General features: G+C 46.7%; 1 protein-coding gene across 1 annotated transcript in view; it reads right to left on the reverse strand.

The window, feature by feature from the left end:
• Nucleotides 1-3,898: 3,898 nt before the first annotated feature.
• The window catches only part of LOC121558378, a 35,203-nt gene continuing 11,255 nt past the window's right edge, over nucleotides 3,899-27,846 (reverse strand). Inside the window, exons 2-6 of the mRNA XM_041871774.2 lie at nucleotides 9,114-9,310; nucleotides 6,570-6,724; nucleotides 5,861-6,324; nucleotides 5,507-5,715; nucleotides 3,899-4,710 (exon numbers count right to left, since the gene is read on the reverse strand). Of these exons, the coding sequence (XP_041727708.1) occupies nucleotides 4,492-4,710; nucleotides 5,507-5,715; nucleotides 5,861-6,324; nucleotides 6,570-6,724; nucleotides 9,114-9,310 (1,244 nt within the window). The 3' untranslated portion in view covers nucleotides 3,899-4,491. The remainder of the gene's footprint in view (nucleotides 4,711-5,506; nucleotides 5,716-5,860; nucleotides 6,325-6,569; nucleotides 6,725-9,113; nucleotides 9,311-27,846) is intronic.

The following is a 27,846-nucleotide window of genomic DNA, read 5'->3' on the forward strand; positions in this document are numbered from 1 at the left end:
GCTGCCATGGTGCCAGAACCGGCTGGTAACCTAACACACATTGGAAAGGGGTTAGGTTAGTTGAGGAGTGGCGTAGGGAATTCTGGGCTATTTCTGCCCAAGGAACATACCGTGACCACTCCTCCGGCCGGCCCTGGCGGTATGATCTAAGAAACCTACCCACATCCTGGTTCACGCGTTCCACCTGCCCATTACTCTCAGGATGGTAACCCGAGGTAAGGCTCACCGAGACCCCCAAACGCTCCATAAATGCTCTCCAGACTCTGGAGGTGAACTGGGGACCTCGATCAGACACAATATCCTCGGGTACCCCGTAGTGCCGGAAAACGTGGGTGAATAGCGCTTCGGCGGTCTGTAGGGCAGTAGGAAGGCCCGGCATAGGGAGCAAACGACAGGCCTTAGAGAACCGGTCCACAACGACCAGTATAGTGGTATTCCCCTGCGAGGGGGGAAGGTCAGTGATGAAGTCCACCGAGAGGTCAGACCATGGTCGTTGTAGAACGGGCAGGGGTTGTAACTTACCCCTAGGCAGATGTCTAGGCGCCTTACACTGGGCGCACACCGAGCAGGAGGAGACATAAACCCTCACATCCCTGGCTAACGTGGGCCACCAGTACTTAGCACTAAGACAGTGCACTGTCCGGCCAATACCAGGATGTCCAGAGGAGGGTGACGTGTGAGCCCAATAAATGAGTCGATCCCGAACCTCGAGCGGAACGTACGTCCGACCCACAGGACACTGTGGAGGGCTAGGGTCGGTACGCAACGCCCGCTCGATTTCAGCATCGACCTCCCATACAACCGGTGCCACTAGACAAGACTCCGGTAGTATGGATGTGGGCTCAACGGACCTCTCCTCTGTATCATACCGCCGGGACAGGGCGTCTGCCTTACCGTTCTGGGACCCAGGGATGTACGTGATTTTAAATACGAACCTGGCTAGAAACATGTTCCAACGAGCCTGGCGAGGGTTCAGTCTCCTAGCTGCCCGGATGTACTCCAGGTTCCGATGGTCAGTCAAAATGAGGAAAGGGTGTTGAGCCCCCTCAAGCCAATGCCTCCACACCTTTAGGGCCTGTACCACGGCTAACAGCTCCCTGTCCCCTACGTCATAATTTCGCTCCGCCGGGCTGAGCTTTTTAGAGTAAAAAGCACAGGGGCGGAGTTTAGGTGGCGTGCCGGACCGTTGAGATAGAACAGCCCCTATACCGGCCTCAGACGCGTCCACCTCTACCTGAAATGGTAAGGCGGGATCCGGATGCGCCAGCACCGGAGCCGAAGTAAACAGGCCCTTCAGTTTCCCAAAAGCCCTGTCCGCCTCAGCTGTCCACTGCAAGCGCGCCGGACCCCCTTTCAGAAGAGACGTGATGGGAGCTGCCACCTGTCCAAAACCCCGGATAAACCTCCGGTAGTAATTCGCAAAGCCCAAGAACTGCTGCACCTCTTTAACAGTGGTTGGGGTTTGCCAATTGAGCACGGCTGACACACGGTCCACCTCCATCTTCACCCCTGACGCGGACAACCGATAACCCAAAAAGGAGACCGACTCCTGGACAAACAGACATTTCTCTGCCTGGACATACAGGTCGTGCTCCAACAGCCTCCTCAACACTCGACGCACCAAGGCTACATGCTCGGCTCGGAGAGTACACCAGAATGTCATCAATGTACACGACCACACCTTGCCCCTGCATGTCCCGGAAGATCTCATCCACGAATGATTGGAAGACCGAAGGAGCGTTCATCAACCCGTATGGCATGACGAGATACTCGTAATGACCCGAGGTGGTACTAAAGGCTGTTTTCCATTCATCGCCCTCGCCTTACTGAACACAAGTGCCAAATCCCCATATTCAGGTGGAATGTGCAATGCGGGCACTTGGTTTGTACTTTCCACCGAGGTCGCCCCCACGGAAACACCCAGACGCCCCTCACACTGAGCAGACCACTCCTTAAGAGCTCTCTGTTGCCACGAAATGGCAGGGTTATGGGTACTTAACCAGGGAATTCCCAGCACCACCGGGTACGCAGGAGAGTCGATCAGATATAGCTGAATAGTCTCCTCATGACCCCCCTGCGTACACATCCTAAGTGGCGCTGTGACTTCCCTAATCAACCCTGACCCCAACGGGCGGCTATCTAAAGCATGAACGGGAAAAGGATCGTCGACAGGCAGGAGGGGAATCCCTAAATCTAAACAAAACTTCCGGTCAACAAAATTCCCAGCTGCGCCTGAATCTACTAGCGCCTTATGCTGGGAATGAGGTGCAACCTGTGGAAAACTAACAGGTATACAAAAGTGCACAACAGAGAGCTCTGGGTAAGTGGGGCGTCTACTCACCTGGGAATGCTCCCCAGTGCGTGGCCTGTCGTCTCCTCCTCCTGGAGACCCTCCCCAGCACCTGACCGCAGTGTGCCCTCCACGGCCGAAGTTGGTGCAGGGGACAGCCCCCCTCGGGCTCCTTCTCCTCCTTTCTCTAGCGTCAGCACCCCCGAGCTCCATGGGGCTCGGCTCGGAGGTGCTGGAGGATGGAATGGACGGACCCCACTCGGGACATCCACGGGTGGCCAGCAGGGTGTCCAGACGGATGGACATGTCGACCAACTGGTCGAAGGTGAAATTGGTGTCCCTGCAGGCCAACTCACGCTGAACGTCCTCCCGTAGGCTACATCGAAAATGATCGATGAGGGCCCATTCATTCCACCCTGCATCTGCCGCTAGAGTCCGGAACTCCAGTGCGAACGCCTGTGCGCTCCTCCTCCCCTGTCGGAGGTAGAATAGACGCTCCCCCGCCGCTTTGCCCTCAGGTGGATCGTCGAACACAGCCTTGAAGCGACGGGAGAACTCCGCGTAGGAGATGGTGGTGGCGTCTATCCTCCTCCACTCGGCGTTGGCCCATTCCAACGCCTTGCCCGTGAGACAGGAGATGAGGGCGGAAACGCTCTCGTGTCCCGAGGGCACCGGGTGTACAGTGGCCAGGTAGAGCTCCACCTGCAGGAGGAACCCCTGACACCCGGCAGCTGTGCCGTCATACGCCCTCGGGAGTGAGAGCCGAATCCCACTGGGTTCCGGGCCTGGGACTGGCGGACCGACCGATGGTGGTGGTAAGGTAGGTGGAGGTGTGGGTACTCTTCTGGACTCCAATCGGTGCAGGGTGTTGATGACGTCCTGCAGAGCGGTCCCCAGTTGTCGGATCTGGTCATCCTGGCCGCGGATATGCTCCTCAAGCGACCCAGGTGCTGCAGCTGCTCCTGCTGATTCCATCTTATGGTGTGTAATTCTGTCACGTTCTCTGATGCGGATGTGGTGCGAATCAATTGCAGGACACAGGAGCTAAGTCAATCCAGACTTTACTAGAAATTCCAAAATAACAACACGGGTCAAACAACCCGGAGGCGAAATACGCCACAGTGCGTAAAACACTCCAAAACCGAAACTACGCACAAAACAATAGTGCGTCGGTAAACAAAGAGCGACTGGCAAACAGTACTGCATCAAACGACAGGAAAACAATTACACACAACACATGACAGAAACCACGAGAACTTATAGGACACATAATCAACTCTAAACATGAACAGGTGTACTAAACAGACCAAACCAAGCAAACATCGAAAACAAAGAACGGTGGCAGCTAGTACTCCGGAGACGACGACCGCCGAAGCCTGCCCGAACAAGGAGGAGGAGCAGCCTTGGCCGAAACCGTGACACAGACGTAGAATCAGTAAGCCTTAGCCCAAGCTACATTTCTCTCCTGAAGTTTCTCTGATACAGCTAATCCCTGGTTCACGCATTAACTATCTTCTACCCTTAGTTTCTTGAACACAATGGGCCAAGGTCAGTCCTAGGTCATCTTTGAGAACATATTAAGACACCATGGTTGCTCTTATTCAGCTTTATTCCATAATAAAATGCATCAAAGAACATTGTAGTTTAATTTGATTTTGATTAGATTTAGTTTAGTTTTCTTGGGGGACAGATTTCAGGAGATAAGCAGCAGAGAATATAGCCATTAAAACTAATTATACATGATAGTATACTGATACTGACATACCAAAAACACACATTGTGATTATATATGATTACTTATCAATATGGTAGCATACACATATTTATGTAGATCAGCTCATGTGCCTGCAAGCTCTGCACAAAGTTGAACTACTGAAGTCTTTGAGCAGACCAGAAGCCTTAAAACACTCCATTGCTCCACAAAGAAAAATAACAAACATGCCTGCTACCCACAACATTAGTTTACTCCAAGAAGATAGTTGAACCATTGCCAGTTTGTTATTATACTGTTAGCATAGTAGATTAGCTCTAATCAAAGATCAACACAATAATCAACAATAATCAACATAATAATGGAAAGTTACCCAACACAGCATGTGAACTATTGATTATGCTCACAAATCCTAGGTGTCACCAATGTCAATATAAGACAAACAAAAAAAACTCATTTAATGTTAACCTGGTGACAGTGGATGCAAACATTAGTTACTCTCTGCAGCCTGCTGGTCATCAATGGCCTGCTGGGCCTGCTGGGCAGGGTAGAAGGAATACAGCTTGGCTGTCACAGCATCATACATTTCCTGCCACTCTTGCTGGTTGAGAGAGGATGGGTTGGTCTCCAGGAACTTGTAGGCATCCTTGGACTGGACACTATACATACCCATGACTTTCTGGCATCTCCCTCCAAACGTCTTCCAAGCCTATGGGGTAAACCAAGGGAGAGAAATTAGCTATGGTCTCAATCAAGGTTGGATTCCCTTCAGTTTCACAATCCATTCCAGGGAGACCCCAGGCTGTGCACATTTCTGTTCTTTCCCACCATGTAAGCCCTCCACCAATGGATTGAGAAATGCTGACCTAATTTAACCTTTATCCTTGTGATTTTGAAGATTAGATGTTAAGACATTTTAAGGCTGTTGCCTTAAATTGGTAGTGTTGTTGTATGAAAAGGATTTTAGCATGCCCTTCTTTGAGTTATTGTCACGACTTCCTCCGAAGCTAACTCCTCTCCTTGTTCGGGCAGGCTTTGGTGTTGGTCGTCACCGGCCTTCTAGCCACTGCCGCTCCTCTTTTCATCATTCCATTTGTTTTGTCTTGTTTTTTTACACACACCTGGTTCATATCCCCTCATCAGTCCCTATATAAGTATTCCCTCTGCCCCCCATGTCTTTGTGTGTGATTGTTTCCATGTGGAGGTGTCATAGCTCGATGGAGCATTATGTACTATATCGCCAGGATATTCACCCGAGTGTTTTGTTTTCCCCAGTGCGCCGTTAAATCGCAACTGTAGATGTTTTACGCATTGCTGCGAACCGCTGTATTGGCCGAATAAACAATTATTCTGTGATTTACACCTCCTGCGCCTGACTCCATCCAAATCACCCGCTTCAGTTACATTACCCTTTAGCAGGCTAATTCACATAGGTAATGATATGAAGTACAAACAATGATACATTATTCTGGCAGAGTGCAAGCAGAGAACATGTATTTATTCACCTCTTCAGCTACTTGCAAGGAATCCAAGAACTCCTCCTTAAAATCTGAGAGAACATCAATCAGGTCTTCCCCAGCGAAGGTCTTCTGCTGCAGATTGGTCACCATGACTCCGATCTTCTCCCAGAAGCTTTTGAGTTGCAGCAGAATCTGCTGGATCCGGGTCAGGCAGGTCTGAACCTCAGCCAGATGGACAGGATCAGGAACAGAACCTGGAAAAACAAATACAAACAACAGCATTGACATACCTCTTATTTATGTCATCTTATTCAGTTCCCCAATAGCAGAGGTAATGTCATGAAAGAAAGGAATGACCACCATGTACAAAGCAGTGGAGTCCTTAATGTCCTTCCTTACCCAGCTCAAATGTGGCTCTGGATAGCACCATCTGGGACTTCATCAGCAACGTTTGGGCCTCCCACTCGTTCCTACTCAAACGGGTCTTGTCCTGCTGAAGATGATTCATCTTCTGCATGCCCAACTGAATGGCCGCACTATCACCAGGGTCATTGATTCCCTTCTGGATAGCATCGATTATCATTCCTAGGAAGGGAACCACGGCAGCCGCTATGCCAAACTTCTTGTTTCTACTGGCAATGCCGTTAACCAACTCACGCAGCTCTGTATCAGCATCGTCGATTTTTCTATTGACCTCGTTCAGATCTGACTGGATGTCACTTAGCTTCCTATTGTATTCATTGACACTATTATTTTGCCTCTCCTCTTCCTGGGTCAGCTTTCTCTTCTTGTCCTCTGTTTCGACTTTGGTGGAAATAACATCGCTGGTGACGGTCGCCACCCCATTGTTGAGTTTCTTGTAGCTAAATAAAGTAGTAAGAGAACATGATCAAATCTTTTACATATTTCATTGTCAACACTTTGAAATATTTTTCCTAGAACTACCTTCTATGTGGTATGATCTATATGTTTAATGTTTAAAGTGTATGTAAAAATCTCTTGCTCTGCTCGCTAAGATGGTTGGCTTTGAATTGCATGTGTTGATGCTGCTAGTTTAATCCCCAGTCAGGGCTGAACAGAATGCACTCTAACATATATATTGGCTTACCCTTCTACAATGCTTTCAACTTCTTTGATGAGATCATGGATCCACTGATTGGCCTTCGCCAGGAATTTGACAGCAACTACTGGTTTATTTTTCTTTACAGCAGCCACCAGCATAGGTAATAATGTCTTGACCATGTTGTCACTGGTGCTAACACACTGTTGAAAGGTTCAGAACTTTTGTGAAACATCACAGTACAGTTGACAAATATATGGCAAATAGATATCCAATATATATCCAATATGGATGGTGTTAAGAGATAGATGGGAGGGGTTGAATGGAGCTGAAGGTTGGGACTAATAACAACTAATAACAACAAGATAACTAATGTAAAACATACTGTGTCCATAATCCATTTATACAGTGGGGGAAAAAAGTATTTAGTCAGCCACCAATTGTGCAAGTTCTCCCACTTAAAAGATGAGAGAGGCCTGTAATTTTCATCATAGGTACACGTCAACTATGACAGACAAATTGAGATTTTTTTTCTCCAGAAAATCACATTGTAGGATTTTGAATGAATTTATTTGCAAATTATGGTGGAAAATAAGTATTTGGTCACCTACAAACAAGCAACATTTCTGGCTCTCACAGACCTGTAACTTCTTCTTTAAGAGGCTCCTCTGTACTCCACTCGTTACCTGTATTAATGGCACCTGTTTGAACTTGCTATCAGTATAAAAGACACCTGTCCACAACCTCAAACAGTCACACTCCAAACTCCAATATGGCCAAGACCAAAGAGCTGTCAAAGGACACCAGAAACAAAATTGTAGACCTGCACCAGGCTGGGAAGACTGAATCTGCAATAGGTAAGCAGCTTGGTTTGAAGAAATCAACTGTGGGAGTAATTATTAGGAAATGGAAGACATACAAGACCACTGATAATCTCCCTCGATCTAGGGCTCCACGCAAGATCTCACCCCGTGGGGTCAAAATGATCACAAGAACGGTGAGCAAAAATCCAAGAACCACACGGGGGGACCTAGTGAATGACCTGCAGAGAGCTGGGACCAAAGTAACAAAACCTACCATCAGTAACACACTACGCCGCCAGGGACTCAAATCCTGCAGTGCCAGACGTGTCCCCCTGCTTAAGCCAGTACATGTCCAGGCCCGTCTGAAGTTTGCTAGAGTGCATTGGGATGATCCAGAAGAGGATTGGGAGAATGTCATATGGTCAGATGAAACCAAAATATAACTTTTTGGTAAAAACTCAACTCATCGTGTTTGGAGGACAAAGAATGCTGAGTTGCATCCAAAGAACACCATACCTACTGTGAAGCATGGGGGTGGAAACATCATGCTTTAGGGCTGTTTTTCTGCAAAGGGACCAGGACGACTGATCCGTGTAAAGGAAAGAATGAATGGGGCCATGTATCGTGAGATTTTGAGTGAAAACCTCCTTCCATCAGTAAAGGCATTTAAGATGAAACGTGGCTGGGTCTTTCAGCATGACAATGATCCCAAACACACCGCCCGGGCAACAAAGGAGTGGCTTCGCAAGAAGCATTTCAAGGTCCTGGAGTGGCCAAGCCAGTCTCCAGATCTCAACCCCATAGAAAATCTTTGGAGGGAGTTGAAAGTCTGTGTTGCCCAGCGACAGCCCCAAAACATCACTGCTCTAGAGGAGATCTGCATGGAGGAATGGGCCAAAATACCAGCAACAGTGTGTGAAAACCTTGTGAAGACTTACAGAAAACGTTTGACCTGTGTCATTGCCAACAAAGGGTATATAACAAAGTATTGAGAAACTTTTGTTATTGACCAAATACTTATTTTCCACCATAATTTGCAAATAAATTCATAAAAAATCCTACAATGTGATTTTCTGGATTTTTTTTTCTCATTTTGTCTGTCATAGTTGACGTGTACCTATGATGAAAATTACAGGCCTCTCTCATCTTTTTAAGTGGGAGAACTTGCACAATTGGTGGCTGACTAAATACTTTTTTTCCCCCACTGTAGGTTATAGGTTAAGAACTTTTGTGAAAGAGCACAGTTTGAAAGATAAGGCATATAGATGAAAACCGGATGGACATCATGAAAATGATCAGAGAGGTTGAGGTAAAGGAAGTTCAGGAGTAAAAACAAACTAAATGGAATTATTGTAAAATTGACTGTGTCCATAAAATGTATATAGTATGTATAAGCTGGAAGTAGAGGACTAAGAGTTGTTGTTCACTAGTTTACTCCAATTAGGGGAGGTGCTGTGGGGTTGGAAAGTAATAAAGATAAATATATATTTTTCAAAGGATAGATATATATATATTTGCAGGGAAAAAACATATGGGGGATTGGAAGTGATGCAGACAATTACATTGATGGAAGTTACAATCTATCTACAATATTAAAGCTGATCTACCCCCTAAAAAAAATAAAAAATTCAACACTGTACAAAATCAATGATGTCCTACCTTCCATTCATTAGCATAACTAAACTGCTGTAAAAAATAATAATCTTAGTCTACGAGTATAGTGTCAACTAGGTCATCTAATGATAAATTAACAGAGTTTACAAGGCTATAAACAGTAAGATTGAAATACCAGCAGCAGTAGAGCCTCAGAGGAGGAGAAGAGCATTTGGGCCTCAACAGCATTGGCTCTGATGATTCTCTCCAGAGAGGGGAATTTGGCCAGGCACAGGTAGGAGACATTGTACAGCAGGGCTGTCTTCTCTGCAGCAGGCAGCAGGTCTCTAATGAAATCTGGGCTGTCCATTTGATGGTTGGATGGAATTACAGCTAAGGTGAAAGTGAAGAAAACATCAACATTGAATACACAGAGGACTAGGTTGGATACTGAGTTTTGGTGAATCAATCAATTTTTCAATCAATTTTATTTTATATAGCCCTTCTTACATCAGCTAATATCTCGAAGTGCTGTACAGAAACCCAGCCTAAAACCCCAAACAGCTAGTAATGCAGGTGTAGAAGCACGGTGGCTAGGAAAAACTCCCTAGAAAGGCAAAACCTAGGAAGAAACCTAGAGAGGAACCAGGCTATGAGGGGTGGCCAGTCCTCTTCTGGCTGTGCCGGGTGGAGATTATAACAGAACCATGCCAAGATGTTCAAAAATGTTCATAAGTGACAAGCATGGTCAAATAATAATCAGGAATAAATCTCAGTTGGCTTTTCATAGCCGATCATTAGAGTTTAAAACAGCAGGTCTGGGACAGGTAGGGGTTCCATAACCGCAGGCAGAACAGTTTAAACTGGAATAGCAGCAAGGCCAGGCGGACTGGGGACAGCAAGGAGTCACCACGGCCGGTAGTCCCGACGTATGGTCCTAGGGCTCAGGTCTCTCAGTTGGCTTTTCATAGCCGATCATTTAGAGTTGAAAACAGCAGGTCTGGGACAGGTAGGGGTTTCGTAGCCGCAGGCAGAACAGTTGAAACTGGAATAGCAGCAAGGCCAGGCGGACTGGGGACAGCAAGGTGTCATCATGCCCGGTAGTCCTGACGTATGGTCCTAGGGCTCAGGTTCTCAGAGAGAAAGAGAGAACGAGAGAATTAGAGAGAGCATACTTAAATTCACACAGGACACTGGATAAGACAGGAGAAGTACTCCAGGTATAACCAACTAACCCCAGCCCCCCGACACATAAACTACTGCAGCATAAATACTGGAGGCTGAGACAGGAGCGGTCCGGAGACACTGTGGCCCCATCCGAAGAAACCCCCGGACAGGGCCAAACAGGAAGGATATAACCCCACCCACTCCGCCAAAGCACAGCCCCCGCACCACTAGAGGGATATCCCCAACCACCAACTTACAATCCTGAGACAAGGCCGAGTATAGCCCACAGAGGTCTCCACCACAGCACAAACCAAGGGGGGGCGCCAACCCAGACAGGAAGATCACGTCAGTAACTCAACCCACTCAAGTGACGCACCCCTCCCAGGGACGGCATGAAAGAGCACCAGCAAGCCAGTGACTCAGCCCCTGCAACAGGGTTAGAGGCAGAGAACCCCAGTGGAGAGGGGAACCGGCCCGGCAGAGACAGCAAGGGCTGTTCGTTGCTCCAGCCTTTCCGTTCACCTTCACACTCCTGGGCCAGACTACACTCAATCATATGACCTACTGAAGAGATAAGTCTTCAGTAAAGACTTAAAGGTTGAGACCGAGTCTGCGTCTCTCACATGGGTAGGCAGACTGTTCCATAAAAATGGAGATCTATAGGAGAAAGCCCTGCCTCCCGCTGTTTGCTTAGAAATTCTAGGGACAATTAGGAGGCCTGCGTCTTGTGACCGTAGCGTACGTATTGGTATGTACGGCAGGACCAACTCGGAAAGATAGGTAGGAGCAAGCCCATGTAACGCTTTATAGGTTAACAGTAAAACCTTGAAATCAGCCCTTGCCTTAACAGGAAGCCAGTGTAGGGAAGCTAGCACTGGAGTAATATGATCAAATTTCTTGGTTCTAGTCAGGATTCTAGCAGCCGTATTTAGCACTAACTGAAGTTTATTTAGTGCTTTATCCGGGTAGCCGGAAAATAGAGCATTGCAGTAGTCTAATCTAGAAGTAACAAATGCATGGATTAATTTTTCTGCATCATTTTTGGACAGAAAATTTCTGATTTTTGCAATGTTACGTAGATGGAAAAAAGCTGTCCTTGAAACAGTCTTGATATGTTCGTCAAAAGAGAGATCAGGGTCAAGAGTAACGCCTAGGTCCTTCACAGTTTTATTTGAGACGACTTTACAACCATCAAGATGAATTGTCAGATTTAACAGAAGATCTCTTTGTTTCTTGGGACCTAGTACAAGCATCTCTGTTTTGTCCGAGTTTAAAAGTAAAAAGTTTTCAGCCATCCACTTCCTTATGTCTGAAACACAGGCTTCTAGCGAGGGCAATTTTGGGGCTTCACCATGCTTCATTGAAATGTACAGCTGTGTGTCATCCGCATAGCAGTGAAAGTTAACATTATGTTTTCGAATAACATCCCCAAGAGGTAAAATATATAGTGAAAACAATAGTGGTCCTAAAACGGAACCTTGAGGAACACCGAAATGTACAGTTGATTTGTCGGAGGACAGACCATTCACAGAGACAAACTGATATCTTTCCGACAGGTAGGATCTAAACCAGGCCAGAACTTGTCCGTGTAGACCAATTTGGGTTTCCAGTCTCTCCAAAAGAATGTGGTGATCGATGGTGTCAAAGGCAGCACTAAGGTCTAGTAGCACGAGGACAGATGCAGAGCCTCGGTCTGACGCCATTAAAAGGTCATTTACCACCTTCACAAGTGCAGTCTCAGTGCTATGATGGGGTCTAAAACCAGACTGAAGCATTTCGTATACATTGTTTGTCTTCAGAAAGGCAGTGAGTTGCTGCGCAACAGCTTTTTCTAAAATTTTTGAGAGGAATGGAAGATTCGATATAGGCCGATAGTTTTTTATATTTTCCGGGTCAAGGTTTGGCTTTTTCAAGAGAGGCTTTATCACTGCCACTTTTAGTGAGTTTGGTACACATCCGGTGGATAGAGAGCTGTTTATTATGTTCAACATAGGAGGGCCAAGCACAGGAAGCAGCTCCTTCAGCAGTTTAGTAGGAATAGGATCCAGTATGCAGCTTGAAGGTTTAGAGGCCATGATTATTTTCATCATTGTGTCAAGAGATATAGTACTAAAACACTTAAGTGTCTCTCCCGATCCCAGGCCCTCGCAGAGTCTGTGCAGATCCAGGACAGCTAAGCCCTGGAGGAATACGCAGATTCAAAGAGGAGTCCGTAATTTGCTTTCTAATGGTCATGATCTTTTCCTCAAAGAAGTTCATGAATTTATCACTGCTGAAGTGAAAACCATCCTCTCTTGGGGAATGCTGCTTTTTAGTTAGCTTTGCAACAGTATCAAAAAGAAATTTTGGATTGTTCTTATTTTCCTCGATTAATTTGGAAAAGTAGGATGATCGAGCAGCAGTGAGGGCTCTTCGGTACTGCACGGTACTGTCTTTCCAAGCTAGTCGGAAGACTTCCAGTTTGGTGTGGCGCCATTTCCGTTCCAATTTCCTGGAAGCTTGCTTCAAAGCTCGGGTATTTTCTGTATACCAGGGAGCTAGTTTCTTATGACAAATGTTTTTCGTTTTTAGGGGTGCAACTGCATCTAGGGTATTGCGCAAGGTTAAATTGAGTTCCTCAGTTAAGTGGTTAACTGATTTTTGTCCTCTGACGTCCTTGGGTAGGCAGAAGGAGTCTGGAAGGGCATCAATGAATTTTTGTGTTGTCTGAGAATTTATAGCACGACTTTTGATGCTCCTTGGTTGGGGTCTGAGCAGATTATTTGTTGCGATTGCAAACGTAATAAAATGGTGGTCCGATAGTCCAGGATTTTGTGGAAAAACATTAAGATCTACAACATTTATTCCATGGGACAAAACTAGGTCCAGAGTATGACTGTGGCAGTGAGTAGGTCCAGAGACATGTTGGACAAAACCCACTGAGTCGATAATGGCTCCGAAAGACTTTTGGAGTGGGTCTGTGGACTTCTCCATGTGAATATTAAAATCACCAAAAATTAGAATATGATCTGCTATGACTACAAGGTCTGATAGGAATTCAGGAAACTCAGAGAGGAACGCTGTATATGGCCCAGGAGGCCTGTAAACAGTAGCTATAAAAAGTGATTGAGTAGGCTGCATAGATTTCATGACTAGAAGCTCGAAAGATGAAAACGTCATTTTTTTTTTGTAAATTGAAATTTGCTATCGTAAATGTTAGCAACACCTCCGCCTTTGCGGGATGCACGGGGAATATGGTCACTAGTGTAACCAGGAGGTGAGGCCTCATTTAACACAGCAAATTCATCAGGCTTAAGCCATGTTTCAGTCAGGCCAATCACATCAAGATTATGATCAGTGATTAGTTCATTGACTATGACTGCCTTTGAAGTGAGGGATCTAACATTAAGTAACCCTATTTTGAGATGTGAGGTATCACGATCTCTTTCAATAATGGCAGGAATGGAGGAGGTCTTTATCCTAATAAGATTGCTAGGGTGAACACCACCATGTTTAGTTTTGCCCAACCTAGGTCGAGGCACAGACACAGTCTCAATGGGTATGGCTGAGCTGACTACACTGACTATGCTATTGGCAGACTCCACTAAGCTGGCAGGTTGGCTAACAGCCTGCTGCCTGGCTTGCACCCTATTTCACTGTGGGGCTAGAGGAGTTAGAGCCCTATCTATGTTGGTAGATAAGAGGAGAGCACCCCTCCAGTTAGGATGGAGTCCGTCACTCCTCAGCAGGTCAGGCTTGATCCTGTTTGTGGGTGAGTCCCAGAAAGAGGGCCAATTATCCACAAATGTTATCTTTTGGGAGGGGCAGAAAACAGTTTTCAACCAGCGATTGAGTGCTGAGACTCTGCTGTAGAGCTCGTCACTTCCCCTAACTGGGAGTTAGGTCACTTCCCCTAACTGGGAGTTAGGTCACTTCCCCTAACTGAATGGTTAGGTACTGTACGTTATTTATAATGTAAGGGGTGCATGGAGAAAATCAGACCTCTCTGAAATGAAATTGACCCTCCCTTAAGCAAAATACTGTATATTTTGACATGACCTCCCTAAACGCTTGAAAAAGACACAGGTGACCCTCCCTCTACCCAAAATAATGATAAAAACAAGGTAGATAGCAGAGAACAGGCCTACTATTTACCTTCACTCCTAGGACAGACCAGAGCCATAGATATGTAGTTTGGCAAACTGTTTTTCACCTACAATGGACCCTCTATGACCATCGAGCTCTTGGTGCCATCATGGATGCGTTTACACAGGCAGCCCAATCCTGATATTTTATCCACTAATTGATCTTTTGACCCATCACATCAGATCTTTTCACATCAGATCTTTTTCAGAGCTGAACATTTTAAGAGCAGGGACGTAGTGCTGCCATAGTGTCTTCTATCTCTCTCTGACGGGTGGCTCGAATGATGAATAACTGTAGGGGTGTGTGCAGAGGCCTGTCGTTCGGAGGCTTGACCACTTTGAAATGGGCCAAATTAAACATAACCAGAACAAAGACAGAAAAGGTTGTTGTAACATTTAAATGTAAAACATATATTATTATTTTTTGCATCACATGGACCACAAGTGCGGTTGAATCTGGCATTGCTGTATGGTGCACTCAAAACCTCTTGTAGGCCTAGTTGAGTAGCCAGCCTAGGCTACTGCTCCAATGTTGCTGTAATAGGCCTACGTTTTTTCCTTTGCATGGTGTTTTGTTGCAGGTTTTGCTTTTTGGTTATTCATTGTCAAGCTTTGGCATGCAGCACTTTGGCAGTGCTTGCTGTGACTTGTAGTGCAGCGCATCACTGGTGGTATGGAAGCTGACCAAAACGAATTGACAACCCAAATCATTGCGCAGGCTGGATAGAAATGTGTGACTGGCCGGATTTGGCCCACAGGCCTTGTGGTTGAAACGTGGCTTATAGCTTACAGAAACATAGGCTACCACCTCTATTGTGTATGCAGACAAACTGATCCACCTGGTCTCATAGACTAGACGTAATATAGTAAATCTGAATCCAGGACACTCAAATTAGTATAATATGTTATGTTAGATGTGGTTACATAAGACAGATGGTTACTTAAGGCAAAAACAAAAATAGGATGGTTGGTCAGGGTGGATGTATAACGCTAATGTTTAGCAACCCAAAGCTTGAGAGTTCGAATCTCAGCATGGACAAATTTATCATTTTAGCAACTACTTACTACTTTTTAGCTACTTTGCATGTTAGCTAATCCTTCCCCTAACCTTAACCCTTTAACCTAACTCATAAATTTAACCCTAACCTTAACCCCTAACCCTAACCCCTAGCCTAGCTAACATTAGCCAGCTAGCTAACTTTAGCCACCTAGCTAGAATTCATAACATATCATACATTTTGCAAATTCATAACATATAGCAACTTTAGCAAATTCATAACATATTGTATGATTTGTAAATTTGTAACATATAATATATATATAACATATAATATGAATTGTAAATTGTAACATATCATACTTCATCCCAGCCTATGCTAACCTCCATTCCCTCGACTTCCTGGCGCTGACGGAAACATGGATTACCACTGAAAACACTGCTACTCCTACTGCTCTCTCCTCGTCTGACCATGTGTTCTCGCATACCCCGAGAGCATCTGGTCAGAGGGGTGGTGGCACAGGAATCCTCATCTCTCCCAAGTGGACATTCTCAATTTTCCCCCTAACCCATCTGTCTATCTCCTCATTTGAATTCCATGCTGTCACAGTCACTAGCCCATTTAAGCTTAATATCCTTGTCATCTATCGCCCTCCAGGTTCCCTTGGAGAGTTCATCAATGAGCTTGACGCCTTGATGAGCTCCTTTTCTGAGGATGGCTCACCCCTCACAGTTCTGGGGGATTTCAACCTCCCTACGTCTACATTTGACTCATTTCTCTCTGCCTCCTATCCTATCCTCCCGGCCGGCTCGGTCCTCCCCTCCAGCTCCGTGGCTTGATGACTCATTGCGAGCTCACAGAACAGAGCTCCGGGCAGCGGAGCGGAAATGGAAGAAAACTAAACTCCCTGCCGACCTGGCATCTTTTCACTCCCTCCTCTCTACATTTTCTTCATCTGTTTCTGCTGCTAAGGCCACTTTCTACCACTCTAAATTCCAAGCATCTGCCTCTAACCCTAGGAAGCTCTTTGCCACATTCTCCTCCCTGCTGAATCCCCCCCCCTCCCCCCCCCTCCCCCCCCTCTCTCTCTGTGGATGACTTCGTCAACCACTTTGAAAAGAAGGTTGACGACATCCGATCCTCGTTTGTTAAGTCTAATGACACTGCTGGTCCTACTCACACTGCCCTACCCTATGCTTTGACTTCTTTCTCCCCTCTCTCTCCAGATAAAATCCTGCGACTTGTGACTGCAGGCCGCCCAACAACCTGCCCGCTTGACCCCATCCCCTCCTCTCTTCTCCAGACCATCTCCGGTGACCTTCTCCCCTACCTCACCTCGCTGATCAACTCATCCTTGACCGCTGGCTATGTCCCTTCCGTCTTCAAGAGAGCGAGAGTTGCACCCCTTCTCAAAAAAACCAACACTCGATCCCACTGATGTCAACAACTACAGACCAGTATCCCTTCTTTCTTTTCTTTCCAAAACTATTGAGCGTGCCGTCTTTAGCCAACTCTCTTGCTATCTCTCTCAGAATGACCTTCTTGATCCAAACCAGTCAGGTTTCAGGACTGGTCATTCAACTGAGACTGCTCTTCTCTGTGTCACGGAGGCTCTCCGCACTGCTAAAGCTAACTCTCTCTCCTCTGCTCTTGTCCTTCTAGACCTGTCTGCTGCCTTTGATACTGTGAACCATCAGATCCTCCTCTCCACCCTCTCCGAGCTGGGCATCTCCGGCGCGGCTCACTCCTGGATTGCGTCCTACCTGACCGGTCGCTCCTACCAAGTGGCGTGGCGAGAAGCTGTCTCCGCACCACGTGCTCTCACCACTGGTGTCCCCCAGGGCTCAGTTCTAGGCCCTCTCCTATTCTCCCTATACACCAAGTCACTTGGCTCTGTCATATCCTCACATGGCCTCTCCTATCATTGCTACGCTGATGATACACAACTAATCTTCTCCTTTCCCCCTTCTGATAACCAGGTGGCGAATCGCATCTCTGCATGTCTGGCAGACATATCAGTATGGATGACGGATCACCACCTCAAGCTGAACCCTGGCAAGACGGAGCTGCTCTTCCTCCCGGGGAAGGACTGCCCGTTTCATGATCTTGCCATCACGGTTGACAACTCCGTTGTGTCCTCCTCCCAGAGTGCGAAGAGCCTTGGTGTGACCCTGGACAACACCCTGTCGTTCTCCGCTAACATCAAGGCGGTGACCCGATCCTGCAGGTTCATGCTCTACAACATTCGGAGAGTACGACCCTGCCTTACACAGGAAGCGGCACAGTTCCTAATCCAGGCACTTGTCATCTCCCGTCTGGATTACTGCAACTCGCTGTTGGCTGGGCTCCCTGCCTGTGCCATTAAACCCCTACAACTCATCCAGAATGCCGCAGCCCGTCTGGTGTTCAACCTTCCCAAGTTCTCTCACGTCACCCCCCTCCTCCGCACACTCCACTGGCTTCCAGTTGAAGCTCGCATCCGTTACAAGACCATGGTGCTTGCCTATGGAGCAGTGAGGGGAACGGCATGTAACGATCCCGGCAGTCTGAGTCGGGTCCTGTCTGGTGACTAGTTTTTCTGTTCGTGATCTCCAGTTTCCCGAGGGTTCGGGAACGCTCCGGGGAGCTCTCTTGATTTCCGCACCTGCATCCCATCAGCAATCTGCACACCTGGTCCTGATCATCACCCTTCTTAGGCTCTGGCCTAACATCCATTCCCTGCCGGATCGTTAGCCATGAACAGTAGGTTTACCAGAGTATCAGTCTTAGAGCCTAGCGTTAGTTTTGTTGTTTTTGCACCTTGTTGGGTTGTTGCTTACTTACCCCCGTTTTGTTCCATCTGCAGTCACCCGTCCGGAACCTTCATCCAACCTCTGCCTGGTGGTCGGCGGCTGCCGACCCAGGATGGGATCAACCACTGCACCCCCAACAACTAATCAACGCCGCCCGCTCTGTTCCCTGGATTATTCAGCATCACTCTTGAATTTGTAATAAACACTCACCTTCGTTTCAACTTACCTTGTCCTGGTCTGCTTCTGGGTTCTGGCTTAGCAACTCGTGACAGAACGATCCGGCCCGGTACGAGATTGCAGCTCCAGAGATTTTTGGGGTTTGCGAATTTCTACCGCAGATTCATCCGGGATTACAGCCGTGTGGCCGCTCCGTTAACTGCCTTGACTTCCAGTATCAGGACCTTCAAGTGGAATCCGGAGGCGGATCGAGCGTTTCTGGATTTGAAGAGGCGATTCACCAACGCACCGATTCTCTCTCAACCGGACACGGCCCGTCAGTTCGTCGTTGAAGTGGACGCGTCTGATGTGGGAGTTGGCGCCATCCTGTCGCAGCGATGCTCCACGGACAGTAAACTCCATCCCTGCGCCTACTACTCCGTCGCCTTTCGCCTGCGGAGAGGAATTACGATGTGGGTAACCGGGAGCTTCTCGCGGTGAAACTTGCCTTGGAGGAGTGGCGCCACTGGTTGGAGGGGGCGGAGCAACCGTTTATTGTCTGGACTGACCACAAGAATCTTGCTTACGTGCAATCGGCTAAACGTCTCAACTCCCGTCCAGGCCAGGTGGGCGTTGTTTTTCGGACGATTCAAGTTTTCCCTGACGTTCCGACCTGGATCTAAGAACGGCAAGGCGGACGCCTTGTCCCGGATGTTCTCCAAGACGGAGGAGAGTGGGTCCAAGACCGAGACAATTCTCCCCCCGGAACTGCGTCGTGGGAGCAGTTATGTGGAAGATTGAGGAGGAGGTGCTGGCGGCCCTTCGGACTCAGCCCGGTCCCGGTAACGGTCCACCCGGTCGGTTGTTTGTGCCTGAGTCGGTTCGCCCTGCTGTCCTCAAATGGTCCCACGCCAGCAAGATGGCTTGTCACCCTGGCGTGGCTCGGACCATGGCGTTTCTTCGCAGACGTTTTTGGTGGCCTGCCATGGCCGAGGATACTCGGGGTTTTGTTGCTGCCTGTCCAGTGTGTGCGCAGAATAAGAGTACCAATCGGTCCAGCTCTGGACTACTTCACCCCCTTCCTATTCCCCGGCGACCATGGTCGCATCTGGCCCTGGACTTCGTCACTGGGTTGCCCGCTTCTGAGGGGAACACGGTCGTTCTGACTATCGTGGACAGATTCAGCAAGTTCGCCCACTTTGTGCCAATTGCCAAGCTTCCCTCTGCCTCGGAGACGTCCGAGATCCTGGTTAGGGAGGTTTTCAGGGTCCACGGTTTGCCCAGTGATATCGTTTCCGACCGTGGCCCTCAGTTTACCTCTGCTGTCTGGAAGTCCTTCTGTTTGGCCATTGGAGCTACAGTCAGTCTCACATCTGGTTTTCACCCCCAATCCAATGGTCAGGCGGAGAGAGCCAACCAGAAATGGAATCCACGCTACGCTGCCTGGTCTCTTCCAACCCCACCTCCTGGGTCTCTCAGTTGCCTTGGGTTGAGTATGCCCACAATACTCTCCCTACATCTGCCACTGGGATGTCTCCCTTCCAGTGCCTGTATGGCTACCAACCTCCCCTGTTCCCTTCTCAGGAGAAGGAGCTCTCAGTGCCTTCTGTTCAGGCCCATATTCGTCGTTGCCACCGGACCTGGCATCGGGCCAGAAAGGCACTCCTTAGAGTTTCGGACCGGTATCAGCTCCAGGCGAATCGTCGCCGGATCCCCGCTCCCACCTATTCCATCGGAGATAGGGTCTGGTTGGCCACACGGGATCTTCCGTTACGGACTGAGTCTAGGAAGTTGTTACCGAAGTTCATTGGTCCGTTTGTGGTGGAGAAGGTGATCAATCCGGTGGCAGTTCGACTCAAACTCCCGAGGACGCTCAGAGTCCATCCCACCTTTCATGTCTCCTGCCTCAAGCCTGTTTTCCTCAGTCCTCTGTTGCCTCCTCCGCCTCCTCCTCCTCCTCCTCGGATGATCGGAGGTGGTCCTGCCTACACGGTGCGTCGCATCATGGATTCCAGACGGCGGGGCCGGGGTTTCCAGTATCTCGTGGACTGGGAGGGGTATGGTCCTGAAGAGAGGAGTTGGATTCCGCGGCGACAGGTCCTAGATGCTGACCTCATCAGTGACTTCTACCGCCTCCATCCTGGCGCTCCGGGAGTCCGCCCGGTGGCGTTCGTCGGAGGGGGGGTACTGTAACGATCCCGGCAGTCTGAGTCGGGTCCTGTCTGGTGACTAGTTTTTCTGTTCGTGATCTCCAGTTTCCCGAGGGTTCGGGAACGCTCCGGGGAGCTCTCTTGATTTCCGCACCTGCATCCCATCAGCAATCTGCACACCTGGTCCTGATCATCACCCTTCTTAGGCTCTGGCCTAACATCCATTCCCTGCCGGATCGTTAGCCATGAACAGTAGGTTTACCAGAGTATCAGTCTTAGAGCCTAGCGTTAGTTTTGTTGTTTTTGCACCTTGTTGGGTTGTTGCTTACTTACCCCCGTTTTGTTCCATCTGCAGTCACCCGTCCGGAACCTTCATCCAACCTCTGCCTGGTGGTCGGCGGCTGCCGACCCAGGATGGGATCAACCACTGCACCCCCAACAACTAATCAACGCCGCCCGCTCTGTTCCCTGGATTATTCAGCATCACTCTTGAATTTGTAATAAACACTCACCTTCGTTTCAACTTACCTTGTCCTGGTCTGCTTCTGGGTTCTGGCTTAGCAACTCGTGACACGGCACCTCCGTACCTTCAGGCTCTGATCAGTCCCTACACCCAAACGAGGGCATTGCGTTCATCCACCTCTGGCCTGCTGGCTCCCCTTCCTCTGCGGAAGCATAGCTCCCGCTCAGCCCAGTCAAAACTGTTCGCTGCTCTGGCACCCCAATGGTGGAACAAGCTCCCTCACGACGCCAGGACAGCGGAGTCACTCACCACCTTCCGGAGACATTTGAAACCCCACCTCTTTAAGGAATACCTGGGATAGGATAAAGTAATCCTTCTACCCCCCCAAAAAAAAATAAAAAAAATAATAATAATTGTAAAGTGGTTATCCCACTGGCTATAGGGTGAATGCACCAATTTGTAAGTCGCTCTGGATAAGAGCGTCTGCTAAATGACGTAAATGTGCCCTTGAGCAAGGCACTTAACCCTAATTGCTCCTGTAAGTCGCTCTGGATAAGAGCGTCTGCTAAATGACTAAAATGTAAAATGTAAAATGAAATGGCTGTTGGAAACCATACAAAATGTAACATATCATATTAAATGTCATGTCTTGGATTTACAAACAGAATAAGGCGAAATGCTTTGAGACCAGGCTGCAGCAGCCAGCCTCACACCAATAAGATCTAAGATGCAAATTAACCGCATGTCTGCCTTGCTGTTTATAAAACTCCACAGAGCCCTCTTGCGCAGTGGAACCCATAATGATATGTGACCACTTGGTTATTGTGCTGTCCTTTAACAACCACGATTCGAAGGGCGCTTAAATCGCTTAACCTCTACGGGATCGGTGTCCTGTATACGGGATGGTTAAGCTAATATGCGCTAATGTGATTAGCATGACTGTTGTAAGTAACAGCAAACTTTCCAGGACATAGACATGTCTTATATGGGCAGAAAGCTTAAATTCGTGTTAATCTAACCGCACTGTACAATTTACAGTAGCTATTACAGTGAAAAATACCATGCTATTGTTTGAGGAGAGTGCACATCAACAAAATCTTATCATGGCAACTGGTTTGATGCATTCACCTCTGAAGGTAATCTTGCTCTGATGTGTCATCCTAAGGGTCCCAGAGATAAAATGTAGCATAGTTTTGTTTGATAAAATCAATTTTATATTCAAATGTAGAAACTGGGTTCTACAGTTTGAACCCCTGCTGTCTCTGGCTCCACACCGACCCCGCCCGGCCATCTAGATGTGTGAAAGTTAGTGTTTAAGCTAATGATCCATCATGTATGACATTCCTGGGAGTGTGTAAACTTACATTTTGTATTACCATATCATTTTTGTATGTTCTCTATAGTTATGTACTTGAAAATATATAAATTGACCAATTTGGCACATTAGGGCAGACTTGATACAAAATAGTCCAGTATTGCAATGCTTCACTGGATCAATCTGAATCTTTTCACACATCCATCTAGTGGCTGAAATCTAAATTGCGCCTAACCTGCAATATTATATTGTGGCCTTTCTCTTGCATTTCAAAGATGATGGAACAAAAAAAACGAAAAACAAACATGTTTGTTTGTTTGTATTATCTTTGACCAGATCTAATGTGTTATATTCTCCTACATTAATTTCACATTTCCACAAACTTCAAAGTGTTTCCTTTCAAATGGTATCAAGAATATGCATATCCTTGCTTCAGGTCCTGAGCTACAGGCAGTTTGATTTGGGTATGTCATTTTAGGCGAAAATTGAAAAAAAGGTTCAGATCCTTAACAGGTTAAAATAATCCTGATCAAGATCTGTTTCCTATGCCTAATAGTCCTACTCATCACTTATTATTATTATTACAAATATAAGATTATCACTTCTCACAATGGTGCTCTTTTAGTGAATGTTGAGACTTCTAGCTCACTCAGGAAAAGAAAAAATAGAAAATAATAATATATATATATATAAATAGATAAAAGAGAAGCAAATGGGTCTGATGTGTTCAATTAAATGGGGAATGAGTGATTTCTTTAAGTTTCTTAGATGCTCGGATATGTTACGTTATGTGCGCATGCGCAGCTTCACTAGAGACTTAAATTATGGCACCTGGTAATCATTTCACGACAGACAATCATCAGGAGCACACAGCCCGTTGGTATGTAACTGCAAACTACTCACAGTCTAGTATTAATCTTTAAGTCACTTATATGTTTGAGCACTGAACGTTTACCTCACTGTGTCGGTGTTAGTTGGCCGAGAGTAACTTGTGGCTCGCTGGGTGCGGTAGCTCAGCGACCCAGATGCTGTATAGCATTAGGCTATCATTATCAGCCATTTGCGTTGTGCTGATTGTTCAGAGCACTCTGCTGGTTTCTGGTGGCGGTGGTGATAGCGGTGGTTTGGTTCGGTGATCCATGGTGGAGCGCCGCGTTGTGTTGCGTTTGTGCATGGGTGGGTCCTTTGGACAAGGCATGTGGTGGCATGGGTTCTGTGTCCTGTGGCAGCATCCGTGGCAACGGCGGAGTCGCTGTGCGCATGCTCCTCTGGCGCTAGGCATTCTGGGTGATGTAGTCAATGCTGGTTTAAGCCTGATTAGCCACATTTTTGATGGTGTTGTAGGCTTATTTGATTTTCATTATTTACATTATTATTATATTATATGAATAATATTTACATTATATATTTGAATAATATATTGTCATTATTTGTTTGTTGTAATTCAGGTTTATGACCTGTGGTCATATGATTTAAAATAAAATTAAGGACAAAACACGAGTCATGACATTGTGTGCTTCCTGGTGAGCCTTTTCGGAGGGCTAAATAACGAAAAATCCGAACAGTCATAAACCATGGTTCTCCTTTTACATGGATAATGCAAGGACTAGAACATTCGTCATGAGACTAACTTCTGATAAGCTAACAGTCCACCCATAAAGCTGTCTGCTCATCTGCTGACTTACTAGGCAAATCATTAATGAGTTAAAGCCAAGAAGAGGATAGAGTAAAGGACTACTTAAAACCCAGTTGGCGGAAAACACTTGAACTTGAGTTAAACGCTAGAAAAGTTGGCAAGATGGCAGCATCAGAGGAGGAGCTGAAGAGGCTAAAACAGAAGCGGTCAGCAGCCCAGACTGCGTTCACTAGAAGAGCCAATTACCTCGCCTCCAGAGCTAGTGCACTGGGGGAAAGTGAAATGAGAAGTGAGTGGAGGAACTTTAAAGTGGATCACTCCAGAGTCAGAGATGCAGGTTTTGAGTATGCCACGGCCCTGAGAGAAGTGGACGACGATGAAGTCAAAAAGAAGGCGGAAAACATTGACGGAAAAACAGCAGAATGTGACTGTAAGTTTGATGAAACTGAACAAATCATTCTGATCAACTTCTGGACAAGGTTCGCTGAGGCGGAAATTACCACCCTCACTGAAGAGGCTGGATCAGCCATGGACCAGGCCGAGGCAACCGATCACCACCATATGACCAGGAGGGAATGTGAATTGATTCATAGGAACCTGGAACGGGAGGTCTACAACTTCGAACAAGGATTGGATGAGTGGAAAGATTTGATCCCTCGGTCCAAGGCAACAGAGTCAAAGGACCAGATCCGGAAGTTGAAGAAAAGGCGTGAAAAACTGTGGGATGAGTGGGCATGGAAAGGCGGTTCTCAATCTGACAACGAAGAGAAACTGGGAAGAGAACCAATTGTGGAGCAGGAGGAGCCAGTTGGGGCTTACAACTACAGGCCCCAGATCAGCCTAGAACGTGCACGCTTGCCCATGTTTGCTGGTAATATGAGGGATTACTACCGCTGGAAAGCTGAATGGGAGGACTTGCAACGTCTGGGAAACCCTCATGGATTGGAAAATGTGAGGAAATTCCATCTCCTGGGAAGCCTAGATGAAAAAGTCAAGAGGGACCTCGTATTGTCCAGCTGTGGATCCGCCAACGACGTGTTCAGGCTCCTGGACAACAAGTACGGAAATAAGCCAAAAATAGTGCTGCTGATTGCACAAGAAGTGCAAGGACTTTTCCCCATTAAAGGAAACCATCCGAGGAAGACAATCGAACTGATTCAAGCCGTGGAGAGAGCTCTTCGTGACCTACAAGTCTTAGGGGAGGAAGATGCTGTAAAGAACCGAGTGGTTGTGCAGTCGATTGAAAGTAAGCTTCCTGACTCCCTGAAAGAAAAGTGGATAACACACAAAAATGACCCTGGAAGCGGGTTTTCACCACGCAACCACATCGACTGTCTACTGCAATACTTGAAAAAGCAGGAGGACATTCTCGAGGAGCTAGACCAGCTACAGCCTAGCCCGGCGGACAATACTGAGAGGTTAAGCGAAAAGAAAAAAGAAAGGAGGGCATTCACCAGAGCCACATCAGGAAACACCCTAAAGGGCTCTCAACCAAGCTCATGCATCACATGTGGAGACAACGAGCACGGAGGTAGGCTGTTCGCCTGCAAGGTCTTCAAGAAGCTCAATCTGACAGGCAAAAAGGCTCAGCTTAGGAGAGCAGGAGCATGCTTTAAGTGCTTGCGCCTTCATGGTGACGATGGCGGCTGCACACAAAAGTATCTATGCTCAAAGGATGACTGTCAGAAAGAGGGCTCTTCAGACCACAATTACTTGCTCTGTCCAAAGCCACAGATCAAGAAGAAAGAGGAAAAGAGCGGAGAGCAGAGCGAGGCAAAATTGGGGAAAAGGGGGCTTGGACTAACCAACAAACAGGAGGAGCTCTTTTTTTTTGGGGGGGGATGGATCAGCTTAATATTGCAGATAGATTGTATCTTCTATCAATGTAATTGTCTGCATCACATCCAATCCCCCATGTTTTTTTTTTTTTTTTTTTTTTTGGGGGAATGGATCAGCTTAATATTGCAGATAGATTGTATCTTCTATCAATGTAATTGTCTGCATCACATCCAATCCCCCATGTTTTTTTATTTTATTTTTTTAATATATATATACTCCCCTTTATTACTTTTCAACCCCACCATCCTTTCCCTACTTGGAGTAAATTAGTGAACAACAATGCCCAGGCCTCTACTTCCGGTCTATACTTACTATCTACACCTTATGGACAGAGTTAATTTTACAATAATTCTATTATATATATATATTATTTTTTTTAATTTTAATTTTTTTTTGCTCCTGAACTTCTTCTACTCTCAACCTCTCCGATCATTTTCATGATGTCCATCCGGTTTGCTTCTATATGCCATATCTTTCTAACTGTGCTCTTTCCCAAAAGCTCCCAACATACAACCTATATACTTATTATGGACACAGTATGCTTACATTATTAGCTATCTTTGTTATTATTTGTTGTTATTTGTTATTAGTCCCATCCTTCAACTCTATTCAATACCTCCCATCTATCTCTTAACACCGTCCATATAGGATTTCTATTTGCCATATATATTTCAACCATACTGTGATGTTTTACAAAAGTTCTGAACCTTTCTATTCTCATTGCTTCTACAGATTGTGAATTAAAAATAAACAGTTTTGCTAAAAGTATTATTATATTATTGATTGATTGACTATGACTTTTCAGATCACCCAGTAATGCTATCTGCAAGGTTAGTTCCAGGTAAATATTGCAATCCTTTAGCCATTCCTGGACCTGTGTCCAAAAACAAGCTACAAATGGACAGAACCAAAACAAATGATCCAATGATTCCGTCTCTTCACAGCAAAATCTGCAGAGCTGGGAAGATTGTATCCCCATATAAATAACGTTCTATTGGTAGCAAGAATTTTATATAATAATTTAAATTGAAAGATTCTAATTTTTGAATCCGGTGTCGTTTTGCGTGTCAGTTCATAAACACTATGCCATGGGATCGGTACATCAAAGATCTCTTCCCAACTATTTTGCAATCTATATGGGACGGCTGTCAATCCTTTGGTCCTTAAGTGATACTGATATACTTTTTTATTTATCACAGTTTTCCTTAACCAATTGTGTTCTTTAATGCAAGGCCGACAGACAAGTTCCTTACTTTCTCCCCCTTCCACTTTCCTCTTCCATTTTTGCGGTAAGGCTGCAATTATTTGGTTGTAATTTTGAGTAGAGCAGACATTAGGAGGAGCTCTTTGCCAAACTTTCACCAGAGCTGCGAACAGAGTTCAAAGAAGCCTTTTCAAATAAGATCACGACAAAAGTATGTGCTAGCACTGGTTGTGAGCCAAAAGAGGGCCCTGTCATTATGATGCTGTTGGATGTGACGACAAATTCTGGCCAGCTAGTCGGTACGTTGATTGCTCTCGCTTCAGATACTAATTACATCTCTAATAAAGCCGCGGAGCGTCTTAAGCTAAACGGTGAAAACATTAAGTTGATTGTCCAAGGTGTTGGAGGGATGGAGAAAACCATTACTACCAAGAAGTATACCCTAAGGCTGAGAGTAAAAACTCCCAAAGGTACAATAGCAGAGCACAAACTCCTTTGTTACGGCTTGGAGGACGTTGCGAAGGTGAACCAGGCTGTCACGCCACAGCAACTGCAGAAGTTCTTTCCAAATGTTCCACTCAAGGACTTGGTCCGGCCCGAAAAGATCGACCTGTTGATTAGCCACAGGGAGGGTCGCCTGGTCCCACAGCCAGTCAGAGTAGTTGGAGACCTCGTCCTCTGGGATGGCCCCCTTGGGAAGACTGTTGGTGGAACGCATCCTGACCTCTTTGAAGTGATAGACCTAGCAGTGCACAGGTCTGAAACACATTTCGCTAGGTCAATGAGAACCGCTTCAAGGGCGTACAAAGAGATTCTCGTGAAGACGGAAGGACCCAGTGGAGTGTCGGTGGAAGGAGAAGACGCAATCCTCCGAAACACTGCAACTACCAACAAAGACGTTTTTGAATGGTTCAAGTGGGACAGTATTGGCGCTGCCTGTGACCCTCAGTGTGGTGGCTGCAGATGCGGTAGGTGCCCCCCTGGAGGCAAGGAAATGACCCTAGGAGAGGAAAGAGACTTGGAGAAAATAAAGGAATGTCTCACCTACGTGCAAGCTGACAAGCACAGCGAATCCCCTCACTGGG

Source organism: Coregonus clupeaformis, unplaced genomic scaffold (genome assembly GCF_020615455.1).
Source record: "Coregonus clupeaformis isolate EN_2021a unplaced genomic scaffold, ASM2061545v1 scaf0369, whole genome shotgun sequence".
NCBI classification, from domain to species: domain Eukaryota; kingdom Metazoa; phylum Chordata; class Actinopteri; order Salmoniformes; family Salmonidae; genus Coregonus; species Coregonus clupeaformis.